The 14,080-nt window shown below is 33.2% G+C and overlaps 1 protein-coding gene across 1 annotated transcript; it reads right to left on the reverse strand.

Annotated features, from left to right (window-relative positions):
- Window positions 1-20: 20 nt before the first annotated feature.
- Window positions 21-13,861, reverse strand: LOC145669635 (uncharacterized). Its single transcript, XM_081737875.1, has 2 exons — window positions 13,299-13,861; window positions 21-3,620 (listed from the first exon to the last, which is right to left on the reverse strand). The coding sequence occupies exons 1-2, from the start codon at window positions 13,649-13,651 to the stop codon at window positions 3,572-3,574; spliced, it is 402 nt and encodes a 133-aa protein (XP_081594001.1). The 5' UTR covers window positions 13,652-13,861; the 3' UTR covers window positions 21-3,571.
- Between the last annotated feature and the right edge of the window lie 219 nt (window positions 13,862-14,080).

A 14,080-nucleotide genomic window follows, 5' to 3' on the forward strand; every position in this document is an offset into this window, starting at 1 on the left:
GAAGGAATCTGTTCCTTGGACGCTAGATCTATCTCAAATATCTATGACTAGTTATCCGTTATTTTTTCATTTCTATAGAGATAAATGTTGAAAAATCTTGTTAATTTGAAGCACTTCTAATCTGAATAGAAAGCTAAGGAAGAAGACAGAACATATCGTTGGGACGCTAACCCGATCGCAGAAGTGCTGCTCGACAGCTTATACAGTTTTTCTCTATGAAAATCCAATAACAGGATTACTAATCACTTACAAAACAACAGCTGCTACATACCTGTTATTATTTTCGTTTTATAGCGATAAATGTTGAAACCGGAGACGGATAATTTTAACCATGTCCAGTTGGAATTGAATTTCAACGGAAAAAATGAACATACTATTTGAATGCAGAATCGATTACAAGCAACTGCAACGTGATAGATTTTACAACTCTTCCTCTAATAAAATAAGTAATGAAATTGGATGTAATAGTAAATTTGAACTACTTCCGTATTTGAGATGTATACAGTTAAAAAAAATAGTCGTGATATTACGCCAGATTCGACACCAGTTTTGGAATATGTTAATTTTAAACTTTATTAACGAAGCTTCGTATATGGAGGAGGACACTGATCACGTGAGTGCTGCATTCCTGGTGACTGTTTCTTTATATCTGACTTTCGGGACAATCACCCTCCTCCTACGCACTGCTATAACTAAAAGCTAATACGACGATAATTCCGGTCCCGATGCTAGGAGTGAAAATCGGGATTTTCCCGGCTGACCATATACAAGCTTTGGTTTGCTAAAAGAACCTTGAGTGCTTTGCACGAACGCCTGGTCGTCCCTCGGAAGGGCACACACGAAGGCGAGTGGGGTGCATTGTTCTAAAGTAAACACACGTTATACTCTTATGAGTTCTCCCCTTGTACGGATTGAGCTTCGCAAGCTAAATTGCCGTTTGCATACGTGAGAGCCGATTTTTTTTTTTAGTTTATCATCAGTGATTGTACGATATTTGCATACTCCTTCGTGTAAAATATTTTTTCTAATATTGTGCAGAAATCAGTAGTGAAGTGACTAGTACATATGTGTTAGCACCTTAACATTCGTTTCTAATTTCAGTTTTGTGAGACAAACTCTGGCTCCAAATCATTGAAAAGGAAGGAATAATTGTGCCGGCTTGGACGATCGCTTATTACTATCAGCAGAGGACTCCAGCGGATCCTTGGGATTATCCGACGTGGAACGTCTGAGATTGTTATAACTGCAACGCCCCTGAAGGAGTTGACCGCTCGAAGATTATTGTGAGTACGTGAAATCTTAATTTATCAATTGTGCCATACGGCCATCTGTATTAAAAGAAAAAATAAGATAAAGGTGGAAATAAAGAAGTTTGTTTGCATTAATTTTCATCTCTTAGAACTCAACGTGAATGTAATTTATCCTATCTATCTAGTGCTTCTCTAAGTGATGCCGAAATATTACTTCTTTCTTGCTCCAATTGGAGAAATGCCCTTGCGTGTCATGGTCGGTGTCCAGCTATAAGACATACACTGAAACAATTCACCTGGTTTAAGGAGCTACTATTTCTTAGAACGCCAGCCTCCTTAAATGTTAATGGTTAGCTGACTAGGACGAGTAATAAAAAATTGGATTAAAAAGAAATAGGTGAACATTTAAGAATTAATTCTAAAAGTTCCGATTAGTAATGTAGCTAAAAAGAATTATCAAAAGAAAATGCAGAACATGGTGAAAATTAACCATAAAAGGAAAAATTGAAATAATACATTCCGACTATTAAAATTAAGAAAGGTAAAAGAGAATTACACAAAGAAACGATGGAAATTGTTACAGATCATGGATCCTGTAACTTTTATACTAGAAGATTAAACATCAAATTTGACTAACATGTTACTGCATGGTAGACCAAACGCCGAACTAACCTATCGGCCATGGGTTTACGCTCCCTACAATCAACGGCTTCTGGGTCAAATATAATGAAATGCCACATGATCGTTTTTCTGAAGTTTGATTCCACAGATATAAAATAATCAATCTATGTGACTACTCTATCTTTAAATTATATTATATTCAACTTTTCAATTTGGAATTCATGCTAAAATTTGTACATGTTTAAATATTTGGTTCTGTAGCTATATTTTGCACATTTTAAGTTGGTAGCATTGTTATCCTGGATGTGTATATAAAATTGCCTTCTGCCAATTTAGATGACTCACAATGGTACCTGTGTTTCGAGCAGGTGTGTTTCCAAACCTAGTAACTTATTGTGAAATAGCTATCATTTCGCTGCGTTTTTTTTTTTTTTTTTTTTTTTTTTTTTGAAAGAAGAAGGTAAGATGAATATTGTGTAGAAGCTGTACCGTATACTGTATGAATAGTGTATAGAAGCTGTACCGTATAAGAAATGTAAATAGTAGCTACCAACCTTATCTCTCAAGATTTGTGTGTTTCTAAGACTCTTGGAGGCAATGGTTTCATGGTAAATTCAAGGTCTAAACATAATAGTGTCTGGAGGAAGGTAAGATCATTATGTCGTTTCATTAAGTTTCTGGTTTCAAGTTTGTTAAAGTTTGGTTCTGCGCTTAAATACAATTACTATTGATGCGAATACAGTATATACTGGACATTTCTGACTGAGTATATACAAATCATTTCACTCCGTTTGCTTGTTTGGAAATAGTTCCGCAGCTGTGCTAATGATGGCACTAGGAAAGTAGTACCCAAATCATGTGTTTTTCTATCATGATATTATTGCCACCTTGCATACAGTTTTCATATTTCGTGACTTTTCACGTCACACTCAGTTAAAATATAAATTAGTTGATTAACAAATTGTTCATTACCATAAACAAGTTATAAAAATATCATTTAAATTACTTTGACGATTCTCATACTACTTGCATACAAAATAGAAAATATCTATCTTGCAAGTGCTATGTTGCTACTTGCTAGTATCCTATGAGCTTTGAGCTCTCTGCAAGTGCTAATCAAACAAATGTCAAGCATGGAATATTTTGCTGGTAAATTATCAGTATCTTTAATTTCAAAACTGACTTCGAAAAAATCTCAGCCTACCACTTTTTTTCGCCAACTGGTAATACTACTTGAAATGTAAAATTTAACTCTAAATTTTGAAGCTTCACTCGTAAACTGCCTGATTTTATATGGAATAGCTCAGCGTTTACATCTTTAAGTGAAAAAATATGGAACTGTCCAAAAAGGCAGTATGAAGTATGATAAAAGCTATCAATACACGCAAGTACTGACAAAATGGTAGAAAACTCATATCTTGGTGGAATTCAATCGAAAATAGTGTGAAAAAAACACTTTTAAAAATTGAGTAAAGGTTAAATTAAAAAAAAGGGAAATATACGTGGAAACACAAAATACATAGAAAAACAGATACACAAGTAAACTATAAACCATTAGCACCATAACCTTCTCGTCAGTCTTGGCTCCTTGTACTCTCACGTTCCTGCACTTTCGATTGGATCATGGTATATATTCCCCCGTGTAAGACATATAATAAAAGTGGACAATAGTTTTTCTTAAAGCAGTTTATATATTTCTCTCATAAAACCTTGGATTCATAGCCATCATCGTGCTTTCCTAATGTAAACCTGCAATCCAGAATGAAATTCAGCTTAGACAGTATATTTTTCTATGGTACTAAAATATTTTGTTCGAAAGGCGGGATGTACTTAATAATTTCGTATTTACAATTATATTCCTAATCTGGACTGTACAGGGCTAATTTATAAATAAATAAATAAATAACGCTTTCCTGGCATTTTATGAGTACATCTCATTAATCCAAAACGAAATTTGACTTAACATCGTTCTGAAATGAATTTAAATAATAATGATGATGTCAGGCTACAGGAGTTCTATATATAAGAACGAAAAGTCCATTATAAAATACAGTTCTCAAAAGTACTGCCAGAACATTATCTGATAAAATGCTGCTTCCCCATAACAAAAACAGAAACTAACGTTACTCAGAAAACGATTAGCAGTCATAATGACCACTTCCCTTTAGAGGAAAACTAAAAAGAAGAAGCCGACGTTGGGCACATTGTTAAAGGTACTAAGATTCTATTTTGTCAAAAAACACACTTTGCATAGTTATTTTGGAATGATAAATCTATTCTTAATCTTCTATTCCAAAGCTTTTCTTAAATAAAAATACAAAATCCTGCAGGACTTGTATCTTGGGCCATTCTCACTTGCCTAAAATCTAAAAGCAAAGTAACAAAATTTATTTCAATCAAATAATAAGAAATTTCTTGATCTTGAATCACATTCTCTGCAATTAGAAGCAAAATAACTGGCAATAGCTGATAAATTTCGCAATATGTTTCAAATAGAATGGTTGGGAAATTTTTCAAAGTTCGTTCCTGGGTTATTCTTACATTCGTCTATATTCTCGAATAAGATCTCAATTCATTTCACTCGCCTAAAAGAACTGAAACGGTCTCAAATTATACCATCTGCAGAGTAGGAGCCGTTCTGATCAAGTTTGAAACAAGTTTAATGCTACGATCAAAATTTCTTTCATTGTTTGTCAGTACGGACGTTAATACTTCCTTCTTCATTTGAAAAAAAAAAACTGACGAGTTACTTGGCTCTTATACTAGGAGTAGCAGTGTGTCAAATATATACCTCTACGATAGGCTCAGAGCAACACAAAAAAAAAATCGAATTGGAAAGCGCTTGAAATAGAACGAGCTGAAAATTTCTTTGTAGTTTCCAGCTTAAGATATTCTTACAAATTTCTAAATTGTAGAAATCACACTCCTAATTTGTTACAGTTAACTACTAAAAATGAAAATCAAAATAAATAAATTATTTATTCCGTAAAGGTGGTTGTAGAATAGCTCAAAAGTAAAAGGTACAAATCTGAAACAAGGAAATTCGAAGTCAGGAAAATATTTCCAATCCTTTTTCTTGAAATATTATCAAACTTGTGGTTAGTAATAATACTTTTTCCGCTTCTCAACACAAATGACATAATTTGAAATTGTCTTATCCGTAATAACTGAGGGAAACACATTTGTTGCTATATGATACAATATAAAACATACAATTATGTCTGTAGATAACAGAAAATAAAATCATCCATTTCTTCTATTTTTATACCTACTCTAAATTTTGACCTCTCATTTACGCGCTCTGAGGGACTAAGTTGGAGTTCTTTTACTTCAAATCACATTATCGCTACCCGATGAATGAAATAATTAGTTATCATTTTCTACAATCTAGGAAGGGATAATAATATCCTAGGTAAGAGCTATACATTTATACCCAATCGTTTTATTTGTGACATGTTTAGAATTTGGATCTATTAATGGCGTGCGTTCTGCTTTTTACCATAGAGGTTATAATTTGAAATCACACCATTTAAAAGACAATGAAATGACTAAAATTTTCGAGGGCCTTACAGAAAGAATAGGCCTAGATATGAATCAAACAATTTCTTACTTTCTTATTTGAGACCCTGAATATTCCAGGGTTATCTTCCTGATCTATAAAATTCCAGGAAGGTATTTATTTCCATTTCTTTACTTTATCCTGCAAATTATAAGAACAATATGACTAATAACTTTATATTAATATATTATGACTTACTTCTAGTTTTTAAAGAATTAGCTCGATAAAAAATCTAAAATTATTTGACTACTTTATATAACTAATAATATGATTTTCTTAAGTTCCATTTCCATTTGAACTAAAAGGTAGGGTAATTGTTTAGTATAGGGGCCAAAAACTAGCAAAACGTAGGACAATTTACGGAACAAAAGAGTTGATAGTGATGTTGAAGTACTCAAGAAAGTATCGAACACAATTTTTTAGGGCGGTAGGGAATTTGCACAAACCGTAAGTGTAAGAGGAAATGATTTATGTGAGAAAAGGAAATGAATTGCTGGTAACGAAGATAGAAAACAAAGAGCCCTGCGGGGCTCTATCCCGACTTCACTCGCTAAAGCTCGCTCGGCAATGCCGTCTGAATTTAATGTTGGTAACGTAATTTAACATATGAAGCCATAAAACAACCGTATCAGAATAGAATATCGCGAAAAGTAGGCGCATATGATGGTCCACCAAAGATAAACAATAGCCAAAATAGCAAAGTACTAATTTACAAATGATGAAAAGGAAACATTTTGTAAAATAATGTAGAATTACGTAGAAATAGATATATAGCACTAATAATAAACCCTGAAAAAATGTTAGTAATAGACGTCGGTCTGTCTCCTGTCTCTGGCTTGAATTTTTGAAGAGGTATTCGGACTTCACTTACATGTGAATTAAAGCATGACATTTCGAGAAATGGGCAGAAAGAAATGTCGTGTGGCAATATTACATGCAAAATTATAAAGATAAGAATTTTTCTTGCAAATATTGTGAACATACATATTTATGCCTAAATGTTGACAAAATTGTGGGACATGTGTCTTGTGGCAGTTACCCAACCTAATTTGTTTATAACATGTAAAATTTAATATGTTTATATCAGTAGTAGAGTCAAGTATAGAATAACCATTTACATGTAAATTTAAACTTTTTAGTGGTTTAAAAGTACGTGGACTTACTATACCTTTTTTGAAACACATTTTCTTTCGTAGAACATATTATAAATAAATATCCATTTATGCGTACTCTCTAAATTTAATAAAATAACATAACATCCTTAAGAATATACATTTTAAAGACTCCTCTGGGGACAACTGTAATAATATACTGTGATATAAAAACGATTTTAACTTTGAACTGATATATAGAAATAGAATGCATTTTCATTTGTGATTGTTCATAAATTCAAAGAAAATTCCCATTTTTGGGAATCTTCCCGGGTATTTGTCCATCACTAGTCTTGTCATAGGACAGTTTGTGCATTTGGATAAAGCCTTCGCCGTTGTTCGAATTGCTAGCGTGTGCCATTGGTGCACGTGGTCTAGAGTTCGATTCCCGACGTAAAAGTGCTGAAAATTAATTTTACAATCTGTTACATTAATTAATTACCCGTCATCAGCGCAGAAGTTAGAGGGAAAAAAGAGACAAAATCTATTATGCCAATAGTTTCGAGTAGCATGTTCTTAATTATATCATATTTTAGTTAGATTCTGAATTGCAAAATAAATTAATATCAGTATAACATATGTATTGTAGGAGAGCTGTAAAGTGGTACAATTTTATTTTTATTGGAGACACGGTGGCTCAGTGGTAAAGCTCTGCTAGTTCGTTTAGCTTCCGTCAATCGGGTTTTCTAGTTCAAGAACAAAAACGTGTACCTGGGTTTTTGGGGTATTCTGACGTTTCCTCCCACTTTTTCACTCTACCGTTCATTCATTGCTGTCATCACCGTCTGCCTTGGTGCATAATTAAGTAACATTAAAGTAAAAGTAATAAAAACTAGAACACCTTCTTCTTAATATATAAAATGATTAGCCCGCTGGCCAGATTCGGGCTTACAAAGCATATATCACATCTGGCCAGAGTAGTAAATTTCTAAATATACAACCATATTTCTCGGGATGAGCTTTGTAAATATGCTTTACAATGATATTAATTGGACAGTTCTTTCTTGAGAACTTTCAAAGCACAACTGCACAATTAAACCTCTAATTGGTGTAAATAAAAATACAATTTTCAACAATACAATACAATACAAAAAATACAACTTTCTTTGTAGTTTCCAGCTAAAGATATTCTTACAAATTTCTAAATTCTAGAAGCACAAACTCCTAATTTGTTACAGTTAACTACTAAAAATGAAAATAAATAAGTTATTTATTCCGTAAAGTTGGTTGTAGAATAGCTGCAAATAAAAGGTACAAATCCGAAACAAGTCGGGAAAATATTTTAAAGCCATATTCTTGAAACATTATCAAACTTGTGGTTCATAATAATAGTTTTTCCGCTTCTCAACACAAAGGACATAATTTGAAATTGTCTTATCCGTAATAACTGGGAGAAACACATTTGTTGTTATATGATACAATATAAAACATACAATTATGTCCGTAGATAAAAGAAACTAAAATTATCCAATTCTTCTATTTTTTTACCTACTCTAAATTTTGACTTCTCATTTACGCGCTCTGAGGAACTAAGGTGGAGGTGTTTCAATTCAAATCACGTTATCGCTATCCGATGAGTGAAATAATTAGTTATCATTTTCTACAATCTAGGAAGGGATAATAATATCCTAGGTATGAGCTATACAATTATACCCAATCGTTTAATTTGTAACATGTTTACAATTTGAAACTATTAATGGCGTCCGTTCTGCTTTTCATTATAGGGTTTATAATTTGAAATCACACCATTTAAAAGACAAGTGAAATGACTAAAATTTTCGAGGGCCTTACAGAAAGAATGGGCCTAGATATGGATCACAAATAATTTCTTACTTTTTTTATTTATTTGAGACGTGTTTCCAAACTGTAGTGTTTATTGATGTCATTTTCGATTTCGAGCGTTGAATGTTTTAAAGATTATTATAAATATTTTTATACATAACTGGAATCATTATGTATTGTCCACGATTAGTCAATAGTCCACGGTTATGATTATTAATATATATTTTTTGGTATATCTTTTTCATGTTATGTTAAACAAATCATACACATTGCAAATTTTTTCCGCAATATTAGGTAAAAATTCATATTATAGTACTGTACAAACTTGTATTTTACCATGCGCCAGGCGAAGTAGCACTAGGTTCAGGCAAAAAATGTGCATACAAAAAATTTTGAAATAAGAAACTGATAAGAATAAATAAGAAAGCAACAATCTTGCGATTTTTGTATTTTACCATGCGCCAGGCGAAGTAGCACTAGGTTCAGGCAAAAAATGTGCATACAAAAAATTTTGAAATAAGAAACTGATAAGAATAAATAAGAAAGCAACAATCTTGCGATTTTAATGTCTTTTCCGGTACATTTCTAATTCCTTATCATAATCATAATAATAACTATTATTTTAAAAATTAAACAAAATAAATACCAATGAGAAGCACCTACTGCGCAAGAAGACTATGGATTCGACAGTGATAGCGGCCCTATTTGATCATTTTCTCATCTCTACTCTTCCTAATATTTTGGGGTCTTTCACGTCTATAGTACCCTACTCCATAATGTTAGTTATAAGTGTGTAATAACTAGCTCTTATATATTAGTATACGAATCGAGCTTCATTCTCCTAACGTGATGACAGGGAAAGATAAAGAGTAAGTTAATAACATCTTTAACACTTCCTTTTCCCAAGTTAAGGTAAACCAAATAATGATATATAACCTACCGTTTAATCAAAACTATGATGTCTTGCATAAAACTACTTTGAAGTACCATAAGACGGGGTTACTTTGCACAAAATTTGAAAAGAGATTCACAGTACTCTGTCGGTAAAACCATGAACAATAGAGAGGAAGTTTCAATTGCCACCGTAAGATAGAACATGTAACTGTATTTCGGCTATAATGTTTGCGGTTAATTCAGTTCAAATTACCGGGAAAGTTTGTTCTAGTAGAGGTAAAGGCTGCAAAGTCACTAAAAAGGATGATAGAATTTAACAGATATCATCTATAAGAATTTCCGTCGAAGTTAAATTTGTTCCGTAGAATACTACCCTGTATAATGGGACTTCGATGCAGTAGTTGAAATTGAAATGCGAAACGTTATAAAGTCATAAAAAACATAAAACTGGGAGAAGGCATTTAAGCCTTTACTAGGTGTTAATTTGCATCAGTGCAAAATACCGCTTAGACAGGAAATTATTACCACTGGATCCTTCCTGTGTTTTAAATTAAGGTAAATTTCCTATTTAGGTAGATGCTGGAACGGATTGCTTGTTAGAAAACAAATAATGAACAGTGGCAGATCCAGAAAAGTAGTATGAGAGGCGCTTCATTTAAACATACTTTTAAAATAATCACTAGACTTTTGGGGACTGGGCTTGCAGCTTATACACGTACGAATCACTAGGAATAGATTTTTAGGCAAATCTTTACTTTGACTCAAACAGTGACTGCAACGATTTATCTGATCCTGTGTCGGAAGCAGTTTAGGAATGATTCCGAAAATGCTCCAGTTTGCTCCCGGAACCGGATCAGCTGAATCGGTTAGTTACTGTCCGAGTCAAAATAATGTACAATGTTAAGAATTATATTATATAGACAAGGGCCAAAATGTTACTAAACACCATTTTTAATCAATTCAGGTGAAGTGGTGACTATCAATATTGATATCTATATGGGGACTACCACCCCACCCACACCCTACTCAAGCACCATAAAAACATCCAAAAAAATAATATTTAGTCAAACCACTACTATAAAGCTAACGTAAGAAGGACAAAAATTAAAAAAAAACACTCATGACTAATTATAAATCAGTGAAGGATCACAAGGAAAAATAAATTACATTTCACCAAGATAATGGAACAACCAAAGTAAGTACTGATACCGATACCATCATTATAATATCAATGTTAATAAAATGCATGCAGTTTAGTGTAGAGTATAAAATGTTTGGTAAGAGTGCACTTTATGCCGAACATTCATTGGAACCGATTCAGCTGAACCGATTCCTCGGAACCTTCATAGATCTGTTCCCAAAAATAATTCCATGAATCGAAGCAATCGAAAAGTAAATTCTGCAGAAGTTTTGCAGACCACCTAATAAGCAATCGTAATCTAACTTCACCAGCAAACTAAGATATATCATAACAATGATTATATATTACGATTGCTAACCAAATGATCTACCACACTCATTAAGAATTTACTCTTCAATTACTAAGTACAAGGGCAATATCTTTGAGAACTGACTCTAAAGTCTTCCGAGAAATCAATTCAGGTAAAACGGTGACTATCAATTTTGAGATCTAAATGGGGGGCTACTCGTAAAGAAACTTAAGAACTCGTAAAGAAAACATCGAAAACCACAATAAATAATAAAACCACTACTATAAATCTAACGTAATACAGAAAAACTAACAGCAAAAAAATAATGTAACACTCACCACCAATTATAAATCAATGCAGCATGACGAAAAAAAAAACACGTACCCCTTCCAACAATCAGTAATAATCAGGATTTGTACACGCTTAGAAATAATTTTTAAAAGAGAATCAGCACTGCGAGAGTTCTCACTACACTCACTCAAAAATATCTCATTAGTTTCACGGCATATATCACCGACTATCCACCTTTGCCTACAGCGCATTTGACCGACAGTAAATTTGCGTGTACCGAACAAACTCTCTTCAATGTTAAATCAATCCACACAATATTCCGAAACGATACGAATTCACTTCAGTATCACAAACATGTTTAAGCAAAAAAATAAATAAATAAATAAATAAATAAATAAATAATAATAATAATAACTAATATCAGAACAATCAAACTCGCAAAACGGTCTGTTCAAATCCTGGACAATATTACAAGAACGAACCGACATCGAAATTAACTTCAGTTGGCACATTTCACTACCTTCTTTTTCCTTCACCAAAGTAACACATGTTCGACTACCAAATTCAAACATACAGCATGATCACACATTAGTACATAACAACCAATCAGCGACGTCAACACAACCAACCAATCACAGCACAAGAGACTATATCACTAACACCGATCGCTAAAACACCAAAACAACATTCTCAACAAAAGGAATAAAAACGATTCCGTACCTGTTCCAGTGACTGTGATTCTGTTTCTCCAATACCACTTTCGGTGACAAAATCACTTGTTCGGCATAAACTGCACTCTAACCAAATGTTTAAATACTGAATGAAAACATTGCAAAGTAATACTTTTTTGTATGTTGTTGAAAGGAACCCCACGTATGAAACGTTTCACATTTCAGTTTCAAGAATTGCATCAAAGTCCAATTAAACGCACTAGTATCCTACGAAAATCACTTAACTTTGACGGAAATTCTTTTAAATTTAGGCTGTTTTTACAGTAACTGCTTTTCATACCACTACAACAAACCCTCCTGGTAATTAGAACTGATGCTAACCCCAACAAAATAGCCAAAATCTTACAGCATAGTTGAAACTTCCTGTTTACAGTTCATGGTTGTACCGACAGAGGACTATGAAACTCTTTTCATATTTCGTGCAAACTAACAACCAATGTGCAAATTAACCCTGTGTTACGGTATCTAGTAAGCACTGTAAACGAAATGGAGTATCAAAATTCAATGTGTCAAATCATGACACGGGACTAGAAAAATGTTTGGGAATGAAGGAATACATATAATTAAGAAATTACGTCCCTAATGTATTGTGGTACTTCGGAACACAAATATGCAAGCAAAGAAAGCATTTCAGAATGTTACCTATAAAAAACTTAGGAACGTTCAAGTACACATTCAACACGCAAGACATGTAAGTTTATCCTAAATACAGTATTTTGCGCTATCCTCGTTTACCAACATTCTGCGTAATGCATTAATCTGCATAGCAATCTTCTATTTACTGGCCATCTAGCGCATGCTCGTTATAGTTGTTTGTACAATAATTCATACATCATGTACGTTTACTAAGCCACTAAAGTGATCCTATATTGAGAAATGGAGGTCCATACCCTAGAAATGATTGCTGAGAATATAAAAAGTCGACTTCCTTTAAAGAAATTAGTGCAGCTATGAAATGGATTTGTGTATGGACCTCTACAATTAATGAACATCCATTGTGGTAAAATTATTCTTTATTTTGTATTTTGCTAATGTCGTTCTAAGCCCTCCGGAGAAATTAGGCTAGATCCATTTGAGCTAAATCCTGAGTAAAATTACAAACGTTCATAGTTTTTTTTTTCAATATAATACATTCCACGTTTAATTTGGAAAATTTTAGGATGAATATCATTCTCGCGATTTCTTATTTTACAAAAGTTTCTATATAAATAAAACAATATCGTCGACCACCTATATTTTAAATATGTGCAACAATTAGTGAGTAATGTGTAATCAATAACAAAAGAATCATTTTTTTTTATGAAGATATAAACTACATAAGATTTGTATGAGTAGTAGTTTATATCTTGAAAAAAAATATAATCCTTTATATCTTGACAAAAAATCGATTTCTTGTTATTATTTGGTATACAGATAGTGTACCGTATGTGTGCCACGCCATTTCCAAATTGTAGATTTATTAACTTACGTTCGAGATATCTCCCATTCCTAATTACTTCTTGCGAAGCATTTCTTTTAACCGATTTTCCAAACCCATGTAACCGTATTATCAATCTGAACCAATTAGTATATGAAAAATTGAACATTACCTTTCCGGCCGAACTGAATTTAAATTTTTTGTGGTTAATTGTTGGGAGTCATTAGAGTACGACGCGCAAGTCTCCTGAACCACTATTTTTCTTAGCGTTTCTAAATTACTTTCCAATGCAGGATCTGATTCTGCAAATTCTGATTTCAGCATATCAACGGTCACTTTCACATCCAAAGCTGTACCCTTGTCCATTGTTTGCTCTCCTTCCGTTGTACATAATATTAACTCTTTGTTGTCAGTCATCAGTTCGTATGTCCACCCTTTCCCTTCGAGTGGATCTTCCTGAGGTAAGTCATAAACAATTTCTTCTTTACACATCAATTCCAACTTAAGAGACGCCTCACCAGCCATTGTGAATTCAAATGATATAAGAATTTAACACTGTTCTTATACTTCCCTTATATTGTTTGCCAGTGTTTTAATGAAATGATTTACGAGAACTTTCAGAAAAGTAACTTTATTTTTCCAATCTTCTGCGGTTGCGTATTTCTTTCGTAAAGTGATTCAAGGTTCATAGAATGAATAAAGCTGGGTTATATCGGTAAAGGGACGCTGATTGGCTGGTGAAATGACGTCACTGCAGGAGCAGCTAGGATGGCGAGAAAGTGTAGAGAAGCAGACACGCGAAGCGCACAGCCACAAGCAAGACAAGACAATGTTTGCACAGGAAATAAACATTAATAAAAAATTTTAAATAATAAACCTACGTGCCTTTTTCTGCTTAGTTGTTTGTTGTAGGCCTCACTGTGGCTGAGGCATGCCTAGTCGAGATTTTATTTT

This window comes from Thermobia domestica, chromosome 14 (genome assembly GCF_964235325.1).
Source record: "Thermobia domestica chromosome 14, izTheDome1.hap1.1, whole genome shotgun sequence".
Lineage (NCBI taxonomy): Eukaryota > Metazoa > Arthropoda > Insecta > Zygentoma > Lepismatidae > Thermobia > Thermobia domestica.